The sequence below is a fragment of the Ranitomeya variabilis genome, chromosome 4 (genome assembly GCF_051348905.1).
Source record: "Ranitomeya variabilis isolate aRanVar5 chromosome 4, aRanVar5.hap1, whole genome shotgun sequence".
Lineage (NCBI taxonomy): Eukaryota > Metazoa > Chordata > Amphibia > Anura > Dendrobatidae > Ranitomeya > Ranitomeya variabilis.
Window position 1 is genome coordinate 64001152 of NC_135235.1, and position 19011 is coordinate 64020162.

The 19011-nt window shown below is 44.0% G+C and overlaps 1 protein-coding gene across 1 annotated transcript in view; it reads right to left on the reverse strand.

Annotated features, from left to right (window-relative positions):
- The window catches only part of LOC143769770 (solute carrier family 2, facilitated glucose transporter member 9-like), a 197269-nt gene that overhangs the window by 169870 nt on the left and 8388 nt on the right, over nt 1-19011 (reverse strand). Inside the window, exon 2 of the mRNA XM_077258616.1 lies at nt 890-988. Coding sequence (XP_077114731.1) covers nt 890-988 — 99 coding nt within the window. The remainder of the gene's footprint in view (nt 1-889; nt 989-19011) is intronic.

A 19011-nucleotide genomic window follows, 5' to 3' on the forward strand; every position in this document is an offset into this window, starting at 1 on the left:
ACTAGAAAACACACAGAGGTCCTGAAAAGTTATTTATTTTGCCTACTAATGGCAATGAGATGGCTAATGCTAATTATTTTTTTCTCAGACTACTAGAAAATATACGGCGCCTTAAATTAACAGTACTCCCACAGGCATGGGAGTGCAGAGTGCACAGAGCAACTTAAAGGACAGTACTTCCACAGATATAGGTGCGGAGTACACACAGTGGCTTAAAGGACAGTACTCCCACAGGCAGGGGGGTGCAGAGGACACACAGTGGCTTAAAGGACAGTACTCCCACAGGCAGGGGGGTGCAGAGGACACACAGTCGCTTAAAGGACAGTACTCCCACAGATATGGCTTGCAGAGTACCCACAGCTGCTTAAAGGACAGTACTCCCACAGATGGGGGTTGCAGAGTACCCACAGCTGCTTAAAGGACAGTACTCCCACAGATGGGGGTTGCAGAGTACACACAGAGGCTTAAAGCACAGTACTAGCACAGTACTACCACCGATATGGGTTGTAGAGTACACACAGCATTTTTTACAGAGTGCACAGTCACTAACTGTCCCTCACTCCAGCTGTGTGCTATCCCTACACTAATGAGAGCATAATGGAGGTGGCACTCGTGATCCGGCCTTTATAAAGGTGTGGTCACATTCTGCATTGGTCAATGACATCCATGAACCTAGACAGGAAACTGAACATACAGTAAAAAGTCTGTTTGGGGTTCGGTACCGGATTCCTAGGTGCGTACCTCAAACATTTCAGTGCGGGTTCGCTCATCCCTAGTAGAGAGTTCCCCAATAGAGACCATAAATAAATACAACTTGGTTGTGTAAGTGTATATATACTGCTTATACACAAGGCTTCAGATACAATAGCTCATTAATGTTTCCTCTTACCTCTGATGGAGAATTCACTACTGCTAAATTGTAGCCATAAAGCATAGATGACCCACAAGAGGAGAGCAGGGAGACAGCCAACAATGGAAGTGTCAGGTGCTAGAAAAATAAAACAGTGATAAATAAAAGGGGAGAAGAGATGGGAAATAAGGAAAACGGCGGTGTTTCAGACAGCATTATCATACAACATCCCATTGGTTGGAGAAAGGAAGAAGGATCCATAGCAGAAGGAAGGATCCATAAAGGTTATCTCTTTATGTCGCCAGGTTCCTTAACATCTGTTATGCCCATTACAGTCATGCCCTTCATCTATGTACATAAAGTTATTTAAAGGTCATCACCCATCTTCAGTACAAACAGTTTGCACAAGTATATAACCTATGGTTTTTATAAAAACAGAGTTTAAAGGGAACCTGTCACCCCCCAGGGCATTTTTAAGTAAAAGAGCCACCTTCAGCAGCACTAAGGCTGCACACTGTGAAGGTGGCTCTTATGTTTAGCATCCCTAGGAATGCTGAAATAATCACTTTTATAAATTTCATGCCATACCTCTATTGAGTCCCAGAGGTATGTCTTCTCCCCCGATGTCAATCGCCTCCGAGACGTCAATCATCCCCCTGTGTCCTCCAGGTGCCACCTCCTCTCTGTCGTGACGCCACCGGTGCCTTCGTGTAGCTGAGACCCCAGATCCCGCCACGCAGCAGTGTGTTATGATGTATTCACACTGCAGGGCTGGGAATCTGGCGCCTGCGCAATGGAACGGGTCACCATGCTGCATTGAAAATAGTTCTGAAGTCTCGCGAGACTTCACAAATCTTGTGAGACTTTGGCACTATATTCAGTGGAGCACGGTGACCTGCTCCACTGCACAAGTGCCAGATTCCCAGCTCCGCAGTGTGAATACATCATGACACACTGCAGGACGGAATCTGGGTCCTCCGCTGAGCGCAGGTGTGATCTATTTACATCACTTGATGTAAATTCCAGGGCAGCACGCATGGCGCATGCCCGATAATTAATTGCAGAGCGCAGGCGATGGCACAAGACAGAGAGGAGGCGGCGCCCGGTGGGATGATAGACGGCGCGAGGCACTTGAGTCAGGGAGAAATCATACTTCCCTGACTCAATAGAGGTATGGTGCGAAATTTATAAAAGTGATTATTTTAGCTTTCCTAGGGATACTAAACATAAGAGCCACCTTAACAGAATGCAGCCTTAGTGCTGCTGAAGGTGGCTCTTTTACTTAAAAACGCCCTGGGGGGGTGACAGGTTCCCTTTAAAGTAGTGGTCCAGGACTTTCATATTGATTGCCTAATAGCTGATCCTGTTGTCGATGGCAGCCAGATGTGCAGAGTTGCGAAACTACATTAAAGGAATAATGGCCATGGCCGGGTACTGCACATTCCCCCATATTCGAATTAGTAGTGAACAGATGTGCCCATGACAGCAAAAGACGAGGTTAAAATTACTATTGTCACTTTAAGCTGTAACACTCTGTTAGTGATGTCTAATGTGGCAATAGCAGTGTCTGGTGAAGTTTAATTGTATTACATGTTGCTTTTCTGTACAGATGTCAATTGCATTGTGGGAGAAACCAATGCATTTTGGGTAAGAAGGTCCTGGTGAAGCTGTAAATTTGTAAGAAACAGTCTAGCAGATGCAGAACAGTTATGTAAAACTTTCTCCTGCTTTAGGTAACTAAAACTGTATTATCCTGGATAAATTATATCTGGTAAGAGAACTGTTCTGTGGTATTGTGTATTCAGAACTGTTGTTAAATCAGACGGTGATTGTCACTAGGTCATGTGTTTACATGTACAATCTCCATCTTGCTGTGTGCTTTCACTGTTATTTGTAAATGTTATAGTTATGTGATATTCTAAGCTCAATACAATACTGTTTTTTGCATTCTTGTAGCTTTACCATCCATCCACATTCATACATTCCGATTATATACATCCATCTGTTAACCAATAAACAAATCAGACTACAGAGAACGGTCTGCTTACAGTGGGTATGGAAAGTATTCCTAACCCTTTAAATATTTCACTCTCTGTTTCATTGCAGCCATTTGGTAAATTCAAAAATGCTCATTTTTTTTCTCATTAATGTGCACTCTGCACCCCATCTTGAAATAAAAGAAAAGTAGTAATTTTTGCAAATTTATAAAAAACGAAATACTGAAATATCACATGGTCATAAGTATTCAGACCCTTTGCTCAGTATTGAGTAGAAGCACCTTTTGAGCTAGTACAGCCATGAGTCTTCTTGGGAATGATGCAACTAGTTTTTCACACCTGGATTTGGGGATCCTCTGCCATTCTTCCTTGCAGATCCTCTCCTGTTCCATCAGTTTGGATGGGGAATATTGGTTGACAGCCATTTTCAGGTCTCTCCAGAGATGCTCAGTTGGGTTTAGGTCAGGGCTCGGGCTGGGCCAGTCAAGAAAGGTCACAGAGTTGTTCTGAAGCCACTCCTTTGTTATTTTAGCTGTGTGCTTAGGGTCATTGTCTTTTTGGAAGGTGAACCTTCGGCCAAGTCTGAGATTCAGAGCACTCTGGAAGAGGTTTTCATCCAGAATATCTCTGTACTTGGCTGCATTCATGTTTCCATCAATGACAACCAGTCGTCGTGTCCCTGCAGCTGAAAAACACCCTCATAGTATGATGCTGCCACCATTATGTTTCACTGTTGGGATTGTATTGGGCAGGTGATGAGCAGTGCCTGGTTTTCTCCACACTTACCTCTTAGAATTATCACCAAAAAGGTCTATCTTCATCTCATCAGACTAGAGAATCTTATTTCTCATAGTCTGGGAGTCCTTCATGTGTTTTTTAGCAAACTATGTGGGCTTTCATATGTCTTGCACTGAGGAGAAGCTTTCGTCAGGCCACTCTGCCATAAAGGCCAGACTGGTGGAGGGCTGCAGTGATAGTTGACTTTGTGGAACTTTCTCCCATCTCCCTACTGCATCTCTGGAGCTCAGAAACAGTGATATTGGGGTTCTTCTTTACCTCTCTCACCAAGGCTCTTCTCCCACGATTGCTCAGTTTGGCTGGACAGCCAGGTCTAGGAAGACTTCTGGTGGTCCAAAACTTCTTCCATTTAAGGATTATGGAGGCCACTGTGCTCTTAGGAACCTTGAGTACTGCAAAAATTCTGTTGTAACCTTGGCCAGATATGTGCCTTGCCACAATTCTGTCTCTGAGCTCCTTGGCCAGTTCCTTTGACCTCATTATTTTTCTACCTGTGTTTACCTATCCATCTTATATTTACAACCAATGTGGTGGTATGATTCAGAGGTCTTCAGGTATATATGGATGGTATTTTGTTACCATTGACAACAATGTTTTAATATTGTGCCCTGAGTGTTTGGGTTTTTTTTGCATCCTACACATTCCCCTATTTTCTTTTTTTAAATGGTTTTAATATGTATATGTGACACTAGTCACATTTCACGGCCAAGCCATGAGTCAGAGTGGTCAAGGAGTCCAAAGTCAGAAGCCAGGATGGTACGTCATAAACAGAAGGAAGAGACAAAAGCGTAGTCAGGTAACATTCCGAGGTAAGAGTACCGGGAGGATAATGGATCAGAGCTGAAGGGGTTAAACAGGCAGATGGTCAGAACGAAGTCCAAGGCCAGATAACAACGAAGTCCAAGGCCAGACAACAGATCAAGCATACAGAACTCAAGGCACAGGAAAGCACAAACTTTACAGGCTGAATGTACGTCTAGCAGAGTTCTTGGAGACACAGCTCAGTTAAGAAGCATGGCATCTGAGATTGGATAGTTGAGCGGTCAATTAACACATTGACAGTTCAGCCCGCCCCTGTACCAGATTGGATGGCCAAGCTATCACAGTACCGACAGCTTCAGAACACCCCTATACCAGATTGGACAGCCAAGCTGTCAGTAACTGCATTCCAGACACAATGAGGGGTCGAACTGTGACAATACCCCCTCTCCTAAGGGGGCCACCGGACCCCCAGGCTTCCCAGGAAATTTTAAACGGAAGGCCCTGACTAACCGATCGGCCTTCACATCTTGAGAAAAGACCCAGGATCTCTCCTCTGGTCTGTATCCCCTCCAGTAGATGAGGTACTGGAGGGGATTACAGACCCTCCAAGAATCCACAACCCTCTGAACCTCATACTCCAGGCCATCGTCTACTGAAAGCGGAGGAGGCGAGGATGAGGGTGATAATGCAGAAGGGATATACTCCTTTAATAGGGATTCATGGAGTATGTTAGGGAAGCGAAGGGATAGAGGAAGATTTAATCTAAATGCCACAGGATTGACCACCTCTAGGATCTTATATGGATGAATAAACTTTGGACCCAACTTCACTGACGGCACTTTAAGTTTAATGTTCCTGGAAGACAACCAAACCTTATCCTCAATCTATAAAACAGGACCCACCGAACGTCTATCGGCCTTTCATTTTTGGAGAATCTGGGCAGTCCCAATATTCTTTTGAACCTCCCTCCAGACATCCCCAAGTCTCTGTACGGCAACCTCCACACCACGGCATTTAGAATTAATTCCATAAAATTCACCCAAATGGGAAAACCATAATTACAGAAGAACGGTGAGGTTCCGGTAGATTGATTTACTCGAGTGTTAAAAGCAAACTCAGCAAGAGGTAAAAACGAAGACCAGTCCTCCTGTCATGATGCCACAAAGCACCTTAAAATTTGTTCCAATGATTGATTTATCCTCCAAGTCTGACCATTGGTTTCAGGGTGATAGGCAGATGAAAATGACAAGTTAATCCCTAGTTTACTGCAAAAAGCTCTCCAAAATTTAGAGACAAATTGTACTCCCCTATCTCACAATGTTCAGAGGAATACCCTGCAACCTTACAATATGAGAAATAAACAACCTGGAGAGTGTCTCTGCATTAGGTAATCTTGACAAAGGAGCAACATGAGCTTGTTTGCTGAATCGATCAACTACCACCCAAATTGCAGTTTTCCCATCAGACAGAGGCAAATCTGTAATGAAATCCATGGACAAATGAGTCCACGGTCTTTCTGGAACAGGCAATTACTAACTTTGGCGCTTGCGCAGACTTCACAAGCAGATACAAAATCTTAAATATCATTATGCATGGACAGTAACCAAAAAAGTCTAACAATGGCTTTTCTTGTGGCAGTAACCCCAGGATGACCACTTAAAATGGAATCATGAAATTCCTGTAACACCCGCAATCTTAGGTACACAGGCACAAATAATTTCGACTCAGGGGAAGTGGAAGGAGCCAACGACTGGGCTTTATGAATCTCCTCTTCCAGCTCTGAGGTTACCATAGACACCACAATACCCTGAGGAATAATGGAGGATGGAGGTTCTGGAGGAGAAATGGAATCTAGACTATGAGATAAAGCATCAGCTTTCACATTCTTAGACCCTGGCCTGAATGTAATAGAAAAATTAAACCGAGAGAAAAACAACGACCATCTGGCCTGTCTAGGAATTAACCTTTTAGCTGATTTAATGCAAGCTAAATTCTTGTGATCCATTATCACCGTAACTGGATGAACCGCGACCTCCAAAAAATGCCTCCATTCCTCAAAGGCCAATTTGACACCAAGTAACTCCTGATTCCCAACATCATAATTTCTCTCTGCTGGTGAAAATTTTTTAGAATGAAAAGCACATGGACACAGATTAGTCAGAGTTTTGGGCCCCTGCGATAAGACTGCCCCCACTCCGATCTTCGAAGCATCCACCTCCACAATGAATGATTCTTGGAGATCAGGTTAGATCAGAATGGGTGCAGAGATAAAACACGCTTTTAAACTTTCAAAAGCCCTGATAGCACCTGGCGACCAAATCTTGTGATTCGCCCCCTTACGTGTAAGGTCAGTAAGTCGTTTAGCAATTTTCTATAATAGTTGTCGAATCGCAGAAAATGCTGCAAAGCCTTTAGATCACGAGATTGAACCCAATCAATCAATTATTGCCTGCCCTTCCCAGGATCCATCTTAAACCCTTCTGCTGACAAGATAAACCCCAAGAAAGATTTCCTGAACAGAAAAAAACACATTTCTCTAACTTAGCAAACAGAGAGGTCTCCCTCAATCTCTGTAACACAACACAGACATGTTCCTGGTGAGTGTCCAAGTCTGGCGAGAAAATTAGAATGTCATGAAGGTAAATCACAACAAATCTTCCAATGCTATCAGAGAAAATATAATTCCTAAAATTTTGAAACACAGCAGGTGTATTAGATAATCCGAAAGGCATGACAAGGTTTTCAAACAGACCATCAGACGTTAAAAGTGCCGTTTTCCATTCATCACCCTTCAGGATACGTATCAAATTGTAAGCCCCTCTAAGATCAAGTTTAGAAAACACCCTGGCACCCAGAAGCTGATTATATAGGTCAGGGATGAGTGGTAATGGGTAAGTATTTTTAACCGTGATCTTATTTATTTCTCGGAAATCAAGGCAAGGACGGAGACCTCCATCTTTCTTTTTAACAATGAAAAATCCAGCAGCTATAGGGGAGGAGGAAGGACCCTTCCGTAAACTTTCGTTAACATATTCTTTTATGGTGGTCCGGTCAGGCCCTGAAATTGTAAAGGCGAGCTTTTGGCAACTTGGGGCTAGGAATAAGATCAATAACACAGTCATAGGGACGTTGGAGAGGTAGTATCTCCACCTCTTTTTCAGAGAACACATCTCCGAAGTCCTTCAGGTACCCCGGAAGACCCTCCAGACTAGCGGAGCATATTTGTACATCTTTTAGACATTTCTTGTAATAATTTGGGTTTCATTTCACAATCTCCTTCTGACATCAATCAATAACTGGATTGTGAATCTGCAACCATGGAAACCCCAGTACCAATCCAGCAGGTAAATTATCCAACACAAAACAGAAGATGGATTCAGAGTGGAGTGCCCCCTCTTGGAGAGTGAAATCCACCATTGCCCTCTTGACCAAATTGTGAGCTAATGGTGTCTTGTCAAGGATGATGATTTGAATGGGTCTTTCTAAACTAACTGTCCCTAACCTTAACTTCAGAACCAGTCCTGAATCAATAAAGTTAGCAGCAGACCCACAGTCAATGAACGCCAATGTTGATAACACCTGGTTCTCCAAGGAAATCATCATATTTATCAGTACTTTATCAGAGGAAGGAAAAAGGTACCTGGGAGTCTGGGTCTCCTCCTCGGCCATCACCCAGACTCAGACGTTCTCCCAGTGGTTTGATAGCTTGAGGACGAGATGGGCAACTCTTAAGAAAATGTCCAGAGTTACCACAGTATAGACAGAGTCCAAGATCTTGCCTCCATCTTCTCTCTGCAACGCAAAGACTGGTAACTCTAACCTTGAGTAAATGGACCTGCTCTGGGAAGGTATAACATGCAGCCTGCTGTTCACCATGTCTCTCACAGATTCTGTGGTCCATTCATATGGCCTGAGTCATGGGGCATCATGGAGGACAAGAGCATCCTTGAGTGTCTCAGAAAGGCCTCTTTGGAACTGGCACCTGAGAGCAGAATCGTTCCATAGAACTTTGGTGGACCACTCCCGGAACTCAGTACATTAGTCCTGCATTAAAGACAGCTTTCTTACATGGTCACCTTTATAAAAGACTCATGTCCACAGACTCAATTAATCAGTCAGACTCTAACCTCTACAACATGGTCAATACCAAAGACCTTTATAAGGATGTCAGGGACAAGATCATAGCCCTGTACAAAGCTGGAATGGGCTACAAAACCATAAGTAAGGCATTGGGTGAGAAGGAGACAACTGTTGATGCAATAGTAAGAAAATGGAAGAAATATAAAATGGCTGTCAATCGACATCGATCTGGGGCACCATGCAAAATTTCACCTTGTGGGGTATCCTTGATCATGAGAAAGGTGAGAGATCAGCCTAAAACTACACGGGGGGGGGGGGGAACTTGTTAATGATCTCAAGGCAGCTGGTACCACAGTCACCAAGAAAACCATTGGTAATACATTACACCGTAAAGGATTAAAACCCAGTGCTCACAAGGTCCCCCTGCTCAAGAAGGCACATGTGCAGGCCCGTCTGATGTTTGCCAATGAACACCTGGATGATTCTGTGAGTGATTAGGAGAAGGTGCTGTGGTCAGATGAGACAAAAATTGAGCTCTTTGACATTAACTCAACTTGCCGTGTCTGGAGGAAGAGAAATGCTGCCTATGACTCAAAACACCGTTCCCACTGTCAAGCATGGTAGTGGAAACATTATGCTTTGGGGGTGTTTCTCTGCTAAGGGCCCAGGTCTACTTCACCGCATCAATGGGAGATTGGATGGAGCCATGTACAGTAAAAATCCTGAGTGACAACCTCCTTCCCTCCACCAGCACATTAAAAGTGGGTCGTGGCTCGGTCTTCCACCAAGACAATGACCCAAAACATACAGCCAAGGCATCAAAGGAGTGACTCAAAAAGAAGCACATTAAGTGGCCTAGCCAGTCTCCAGACCTTAATCCCATAGAAAACTTATGCAGGGAGTTGAAGCTCCGAGTTGCAAAGTGACAGCCTCAAAGTCTTAATGATATAGGCTACGTTCACATTTGCGTTGTGCGCCGCAGCGTCGGCGCCGCAGCGCACAACGCAAACAAAAACGCGGCAAAACGCACGCTAAAACGCTGCGTTTTGCGCCGCATGCGTCGTTTTTGGCCGAAAGTTGGACGCAAAAAAAATGCAACTTGATGCGTTTCTTGCGTCCAACGCTTGCGGCCATGCGGCGCAAAACGCAGCACAACGCATGTCCATGCGCCCCCATGTTAAATATAGGGGCGCATGACGCATGCGGCGCCGCTGCGGCGCCCGACGCTGCGGCGCTGACCGCAAATGTGAACGTAGCCATAGAGATGATCTGCAAAGAGGAGTGGACAATAGTCCTCCTGACTTGTGCGTAAACTTCATCAACTACAAAAAATGTCTGACTGCTGTGCTTGCCAATAAGGGTTTTGCCACCAAGTATAAAGTCTTGTTTGCCAGATGGATCAAATACTTATTTCTCACAGCAAAATGCAAATAAATTTAAATAATTTATACAATGTGATTTTCTAGATTTTATTTTTGATATCCTATCTCTCAATGTTAAAATTAACCTACCCTTACAATTATAATACCCAGAGAAAAGAGGAGTACTATGTCCAGAAATATAAAAAAATATACAAATTTTATTGAAATAGTAACACATCAAGTAAATATAAAACACATGTAAATATAAAGGGATCAGATACAAGTCGGCCACGGGTATCCCAGCATAAATGTAACAGAACAATAAAGTGCCTAGTGCTTATATTAACATGGGAAGCATTCAAAGTGTGCTAACAGTAAATCTAGTTAATCAGATCCATGTTTTCTGCTCAGTAGCAGACTCATAATGCATATCAGAACTTAGATGTGCTTACCCATCATATGTTACAAAGCCGGACCCGTGTCCCGCCGATACCGACACGCGTTTTGCTGTTCTTTTTCAAGGTGCGGTCCTTACAATTATAGACTGTTCATGTCTTTGTCAGTGGTCAAACTTACAAAATCAGCAAGGGATCGAATACTTATTTCCCCCACTTTATATCTGTGACTGCAATGCACTCCAGAGGGTTTAATAAGACTCCGTTCGCATCCTGGGGTAACACATATCGACCCTCACATATGCTCCCCCTCTGTTCAAACTAGTGTGGTTGAACACTTGTCACCATAAAGGGTGCCCGGGACAGGGCATCCACATTCCCTTGCGCCTTCCCTGCGCAATGTTCCACGATGAAATTTAAATTTTGCAAGGACAGGAACCATCTGGTTACACAAGCATTCCTCTCCTTGGCATTTCTCATCCAGACCAAGGGTGAATGATCTGTCACCCAAGTGAAACGGTCGACCGAGCAAATAATAGCATAAGGACTCCAAGGCATACTTAATGGCCAGGCACTCCTTTTCCACTATGCTATAATTTTTTTCATCCGGAGTGAGATTCCTACTTGGGTAGGTGACCGGATGTTCTCCATTCACCTCCTGCAACATGACCACTCCTACGCCAACATTAGATGCATCCGTCTGTATGATGAAGTCTCTCGAAGTTGGGGCTGTGACGTTCTGTCCGCACTGCCCCACCTTCATAGACTGGTATGCTTCCTCCACTTGAGGGTTCCACCGCACTATGACTGATATCTTACTCTTTAGGAGATCAGATAGGGGTGTTGTTCTCCCAGAGAAGTTAGGTATAAACCTTCGGTAATAACTGTAGATGCCCAGAAGCGCTCTCACCTGCTTGGTGGTAACATGTCGGGGCCAGTCTTGTATGGCCTCAATATTATTTGGGATATGATAACCCCATGGCCAATTACGTACCCTAAGTACTGGGCTTCCTCAAGTCTTATCGCACATTTCTTGGGATTTGCCGTCAAGCACATGGCTCTGAGCGTATTTACTACAGTTTGTACCTGGGACAAGTGTGTATGCCAGTCAGTACCAAAGATGATGCTATCATCCAAGTACGTTGACGCATACATCCGATGGGTTTCTAGCACTCATCAGCTTCAGTAATATGGCTAGTGCCCCATGTTGTCCAAATGGCAAGAAGACAGTGGTACAGACCCTCTAGTGTCATGAAGGTGGTGTTTTCTTTTGTCAACTCCGTAAGAAGCACCTACCAATAACTCTTGGTCAGATCGAGCATGGTAAAGAACTGGGCCTGACCCAGTCACTCGATCAGCTTGTCCAACTGGGGCATTGGATAAAGATAGAATTTCAACACCTCGTTCAACTTACGGAAATCATTACAGAACCATAATGATACATCCAGCTTCGGGATCAGTACAATGGGACTAGTCCACTCACTTCGGGGCTCCTCAATTACTCCCAGCTGGAACATTTGTTTTGCCTCACTCACGATGGCTTGTCTCTGGGCCTCGCGCACAGGTATGGTTTCAGTCATACCCTTACGTGAGGCTCGGTGACAATGTCATGATGGATGACAGAGGTTTGACCAGGTAGTTCTGAGAATACCTCTGTATTCTCATGTACTAATTTCAGCACCTCTCGACACTCCTGTTTCGAAAGCGTGTCTCCTATTTTTATGTCTTTCTTGGCCTCCAGCCAGGCCATTATCAGAGGGTCCCCAGATGATATGTCTGGAGTAAGCATATACCTCCGGTCCTTCCACGCTTTCAACAGATTGATGTGATACAATTGTTTGGGTTTTCTTTTCCTGTGCTGGTAAACTCAGTAGTTTACTTCCCCCACTCTTTCACAAACTTCATATGGCCCTTGCCACTTAGCCATAAGCTTGCTTTAGGTGGTGGACACCAAGACTAAAACCTGATCTGTTTTATATTGGACAGACCATCAGCAGATTTGGCTTTCAGTACGATCTTTATGCCGACGACACACAACTATACACGTCATCCCCTGACCTTACTCCTGCTGTACTACAGAACACCAGTGACTGTCTGTCTGCAGTCTCCGACATCATGTCCGCTCGCTATCTGAAACTCAACCTCTCCAAAACTGAACTTCTTCTGCTCCCACCATCTACTGACCTCCCTAAACCTGACATTTCCCTCTTCGTGGGTGGCACCATAATAACGCCCCGGCAGCAGGCATGCTGTCTGGGTGTTACGTTTGACTCCGATCTCTCCTTCACATCCCATATACAATCTCTTGCCCCCTCGTGCCACTTACACCTAAAGAACATCTCTAGAATCCGCCTTTTTCTCACTATGGAAATGACAAAAACCCTCACTGTTGCCCTGATCCACTCCCGCCTGGACTAGTGCAACGCCCTATTAATTGGCCTCCCCCTTACTTGACTTTCCCCTCTCCAGTCTAACCTTAATGCAGCAGCCAAGGTTGTCTATCTAGCTAAACGTTACTCGGACGCGTCCACTCTTCGCCAGTCGTTACACTGTTTGCCCATTCATTATAGAATCCAATTCAAAGTGCAGCACCCCTTTACATCTCCTCCCTCATTTCTCTATATTGGCCTAACCGACCTCTGCAAATGACTTTCGACTAATCTCTGCACTAATCTGTACCTCCCACTCCCAACTCCAAGACTTCTCCCATGCTGCGCCAATCCTCTGGAATGCTCTACCCCAAGATATTAGGACCATTCACAATTTGCATAGTTTTAGGCGCTCCCTCCAAACATTTGTTCAGAGCGGCCTATCACGTTCCCGAATCAATCATTTTATGTTTGTGTGTAGCCCATTCACTACTTACATCTATCCCCCACTCCCTGAAGATGGCTGGACCATCATTGTAAATACATCATTGTAAATACACACCTGTACTTTGTAAGATCTCGCGAGCAGGGTCGTCTTATTGTGCTTTAATTATTGTATTGTTAACATTGTTACTTATGACTGTTGTGTTTGAAACTGTTAAGCTGTAAAATGCTGCTGAATATGTTGGTGCTATATAAAGATTATTTATTATTATTATTATTATTATTATAATAATATATGCACTGCCTGAGCATCCACAAAATGCTCTTTTACTATAGGCATGACCGCTGCAATTCGGTCCTGCATATTGGCCACATGCTCAATTATACTCTTTATGTGGCGCAAGTTCCTGCTCCCACGTCTCTTTGGCTACGTCCAGCAGAACCCCAGGATGACTGCCATACAGTAGCTCAAAGGGTGAGAGTCCTGTGAAAGTCTGCGGTACCTCGCGAATGGCGATCATCAAGTAGGGCAACAACATGCCCCAATTCCTTCCATCCTTGGAAACTACCTTCTTCAACATGGATTTGTGGGTTTTGTTGAAGCTCTCGACTAGTCTGTTGGTCTGAGGGTGATACAGCGACGTGCTCAACTGCTTTATTTTGAGAAGCTTGCAAAGTTCCTTTTTCATCTTGGACATGAAAGAAGTCCCTGATCAGTGAGGATCTCCTTCAGTGGCACAAGGCGAAAGAACATGGCAAACAACTCCCAGGCGATAAGCTTAGCCGAGGAGTGCCAAAACAGAATGGCCTCCGGATACCAGGTAACGTAGTCTATGACCAATAATATGTGTTGGTAGCGGATTTTACTATCGGCCCTACCAGATCCATCGCAATCTGTTCAAAAGGCACCTCTAAAATGGGTAGAGGTACCAACGGACTGCGGTAGTTTGTGGTGGGTGAGGTTAGTTGGTACTCAGGACATGTTTCGCAATACCTCTGTACCTCAGCGTAGACCTCAGGACAAAAAAAAGCTGTAATAAGCGCTCCTGCATCTTTTTGGCCCCCCAAGTGCCCTCTCAGCATGTGGGTGTGTGCCATTTTGAGCACCACCCGACAGTAGGATTGGGCACTAACAGCTGTTCTACCACCTCGTCCCAGATTTTATCAACCCTGTATAGTAACTCCTGGTTGATCACCATATTTGGGAACACCGTCTCCGCACCTGGTTGCTGAGACACCCATTTTACCTCGATTACCCTTTCCCATGCCTGAGTCAGGGTGGGATGCTGTAGCTGGGCTGTCCCAAAAATTCCCTGGGGCACTTCCAGCTTGGGGATTATCGGGGTCTCCTCGACCTCTCCTGCCATCACTTCTAGGGGAAACCTATCGGGTTTACACTCTTTCCCTATGGGGGTGACCCCTAGAGCACGAATCCCTGTGTCAGGATCTTCGAGCTCTGCACCCAGAAAAATATTTGCCCATGGAGAGTTAATTTTATTTTTCCACAAAGACCAGAAGAGGGGCAAATCCCTTTGGTGAATAGTGGTGATCACAAGACTGGGGATGGTAAAAACCGACCTGAAATCATGTTCTCTGGGGTCTCACCTACCCCCCAGTAGCCGAGACCCTGGAGATTTTCCGATGCTGGAGGGCGCTATACCCTTATTTCTTAGTGCCTTTATATGTAATGTACATGGTTTTATCTGCCTTTATATGTACTTTAATACATTTTGTAATATTTTTTTAAAGGATTGTTACTCTGGGTTTTTAATGTTTAACTAGTGAGCAGACTGCAGGGTCTAGGCTGGTTGGAAGAGGAAGGCGACCCTGACCAGGGCTGGAGACAAGCTAGCGGGCCCACTAGCCACAAGGTACCAAGAGTTGGCATCCCAAGGGGATATCATTACATATAACTGGCAGCTGAGATGGGGGTCCATAGAAGAGTTTAGGATCCATCATCACATCTTGATCAACTTGCGGGCAGTAGAGATGGAACACTTGACTCGAAGGCTGCAAGAGTTGGCTAATGGCCAGAACCAGGGTCAGGTTCCTCAATATGGAAGGGCAATATCGCTGGTATGTGGTGGGTGTGATCCAAGAAGGGAGGGAACAGGATGAACCCTTGTGAAATGAATGTGCCTGGGAGAGGCTCTTCATGGTGGATCGAGACGAATCTACCACCCCCGAGAGATTGTACAGTCCTTGGGTTCCCAACCTGCTATGCGAAAGCCAGCAATGGTGCAGGTGACACAGGGGGCTGCAAAATGAAAGAAATCCAGCTCCATGAACTGTGCATGTTTTATGTCCACAAATTGCTTCAAGGATATACAGAGTCAGCAGTACAGCTCATGAGATACGTGGCATCCATGGAGCTGAATTTCCTTCATTTTGCATTGTCCTACATGTCGGGGGCTCCAGAACTACCCAAAACTGGATCACTTACAGGGACCTGGGAATCAGCCTGCAGGAAGTGGGTGGAGGCAGTCCCCCCAGTCTCTCAAGAAAGGAGAAGAAGCAGACACCTGAAGAGGATTACTGTATTACACTTCTTATAATTTTTTCTTGACTTTGCACTTTGTGCAAAGCTTTTGAGTTTAGGAGTACATCAATTACACTTTTCAAAAGATATGAATGAGGCCCACCAGTTGTCGCCGTCAAGGGTCTATGGATGACACTCCTTATAAAGACTTTGCACAAAGTGCAAAGCCAGAAAAAAATTATAAGGAGGGTCATCCATAGGCCCTTGAAGGCAACAACTGGCGGGCCTCATTAAAATATTTTGAAAAGTGTATTTGATGTACTTCTAAACTCAAAAGGATATGCACAAAGTGCACAGCCAGGAAAAAATTATAAGGAGGGTCATCCATAGGCCCTTGAAGGCAACAACTGGCGGGCCTCATTAAAATATTTTGAAAAGTGTATTTGATGTACTTCTAAACTCAAAAGGATATGCACAAAGTGCACAGCCAGGAAAAAATTATAAAGAGGATCATCCATACACCCTTGAAGGAACCCAATAAAGTGACTCATAAAAAGAAATTTAAAAAGTCTGGTTGAGGAACTTATACACTCATAAAGGCTTTGCACACAGCCAGAAAAACAATTATGAATGTAGAAGTGCCTTCAATGGTGTATGGATTGCCCTGCTTATAATTTTTGGCAGGTTTTGCAATGTGTGTAGAGCTTTTATGAGTGTAGCTGTGCCACAACTACACTTTGTTCACAATATTTGAATTAGTTACTACAGTTGGTGCCTTCAAGAGTGTATAGTTGACCCTGCATGCAATTTTTGACAAGGTTTGCATAGCCTTTATGAGTCTAGGAGTGCCACTACATGATAATTTGGACAGAATGTGTATGAGGCCTGCCTTTATGTCTAATACAGGGTGTAGCCAAGTCCCTCTTCCATCCAATTTTTGGCAGTTGCTTCTTTCATAATTTACACTGAAATTTCCAATTTTGATTTAGGAAAAAAAAATAAGTATAAAAACCTTATAAAATTTTCAATTTTGGTTTTCTTAAAATATATATTTTAAAAATGTTGCCTTATAGACAAGTCATTATACCGAAAAGAGTGTTTAACAATTTTTTTCCTGTAAACTTCAATTTCTCATCGATTTTGAATGTTGTATTGTCAGTAGTGTTGAGCATTCCGATACCGCAAGTATTGGGTATCGGCCGATATTTGCGGTATCGGAATTCCGATACCGAGATCCGATACTTTAGTGATATCGGGAATCGGTATCGGGATCGATATTAATGTGTAAAATAAAGAATTAAAATAAAAAATAGGGATATACTCACCCTCTGACGCGCCCTGGTTGTAACCGCCAGCCTCCGTTCATAAGAATGAGCGCTTGAAAGTCCTTAGATGACGTCGCGGCCTGTGATTGGTCGCGGAGCGGTCACGTGACCGCAACGCGACCAATCACAAGCCGCGACGTCATCTACGGTCTTTCAAGCGCTCATTCTTATGAACAGAGGCTGGCGGTTACAACCAGGGCGCGTCGGAGAGGTGAGTATATCAATATTTTTTTTTTTTATTCTTTATTTTACACATTAATATGGATCCCAGGGCCTGAAGGGGAGTTTCCTCTCCTTCAGACCCTGGGAACCATCAGGATACCTTCCGATACTTGGTGTCCCATTGACTTGTATTGGTATCGGTATCGGCGATATCCGATACTTTTTGGGTATCGGCCGATACTATCCGATACCAATACTTTCAAGTATCGGACAGTATCGCTCAACACTAATTGTCAGTAAGTGGAGTAAAAATGTAACACCAGCAGCGATCTTGGAATCAAAGATGGTTCCAGGAGTCTTCCCCATGCCGTTTTCCTTCCATTCAGCATTTTTTGCATCCATTTTAACATTTTCACCTCTGGCTACTTTAGAGAAAGAAGTAAGAATCTCCACCTGTCTACCAGCTAATATCCTTTGACTTTAGCTATGGAGGACACTTCAGGTAGCACACACTGAAAAATCTAAGTTCATACTAATCTAATTTTTACTGTCAATGTACCATAATCTAACACCTGGGAGACTCGTGGAATATGTCTTGGACTGAGGGCTCCTTTACCGGCTGTCAAACAGTGACGTAGCACCATTCTGCTGTCTGATATAAAATACTGGTATATAAGTAAATCACCTGCGCTACGGAGTGATATTGCTGGTACGTAACCTGCGTAATTGCTTCCACCAAGGGAAAATCAAGGGAAATGTCAAGCTCAGCAAATTGGTGTTGAGCCGAATCCTCTGAATATTCTGCTCATATAGACACAGACAGCCCTAGCAGGGTGATCCTCACCCGACAGTAGCCGACGGTGCAGGAGTGCTTAATAGTTTGAATAAATGTACTTACTAGGTGTTGAGACAGCGGTGGTCACGAGGATAAGGGGTAGCAGTTTTCCTTACAGGTTGGTATATCGGGGCTGCACCGTGGGACTGCGGGGTGGTGTCACGGCTAACTTGGCTAGAGGAGTCTCTGCTCACTTGGCATCAGATGTGAGCGAGAACCGCCAGCTCCTAGCGTGCCCCGGCCGGAAGCAACGCCGGAGTGGTGGTGGAGTGTGTTGGGGGCGTGGTAAGTGTTGTGACGTCATAAGGTAGGAGGGCGGGTGCTTGTCAGGGCAACCAATCCGACGCATTTCGAAGGATACACTCCTTCATCAGGGATGGAGTTCCCTGTCTGACCCGGCCTTAAGTAGCCTACGTCCCCTTCGCTCAAAGCCTGCCTGAATAGCCCGCATATTGACGTGCCCACATATTAGAGCCTAGGGACAATTGTCCTTGCCGTGCTGAATGAGAGTTTGAACTATAGTGTGGCATGTGTACTATATATATATATATATATATATATATATATATATATATATATATATATATATATATATATATATATATATATATATATATATATATATATATATATATCGGACCTAGACTAGATGGTGATAGATAGGACCACTTAATCCTTTCTTAGGTAGTACGATAGAGGTCTATGCCAGGATTTGCTGCTTAATAGTGCACAGCCTACCCAATATGCATACAAGTCTATGGATACATAGAAGCATAAATGGAGGAGGAAAAGGAGGGAGGGGGGGGGAAGGTAGATGGAGGGGAGATTGGGAAGGATATGATTACAATAATTAAAACTAAGATTTTATTTATAATTAAACTAAAATTCATACATATTAAAAGACCATATTGGGATATGCCTAGTGCACTCATAAAAATACTTATAATTATAAAAAGAGTTATAAAATTACAATAACATATAAGATGTTTAAATAAAATATAGTGTCCCATTGTTTGTCGTAGGCTGTAGGGTCACCAAAGGTGATCCCCACGTAAGTCTACGACTACATATCAATAAATTATTTGAGAAAATCTCATGCTGGGCTGATTAAGTTTTTATTGTCCAATGTTACCCTTAATGTTAAAACGCATACA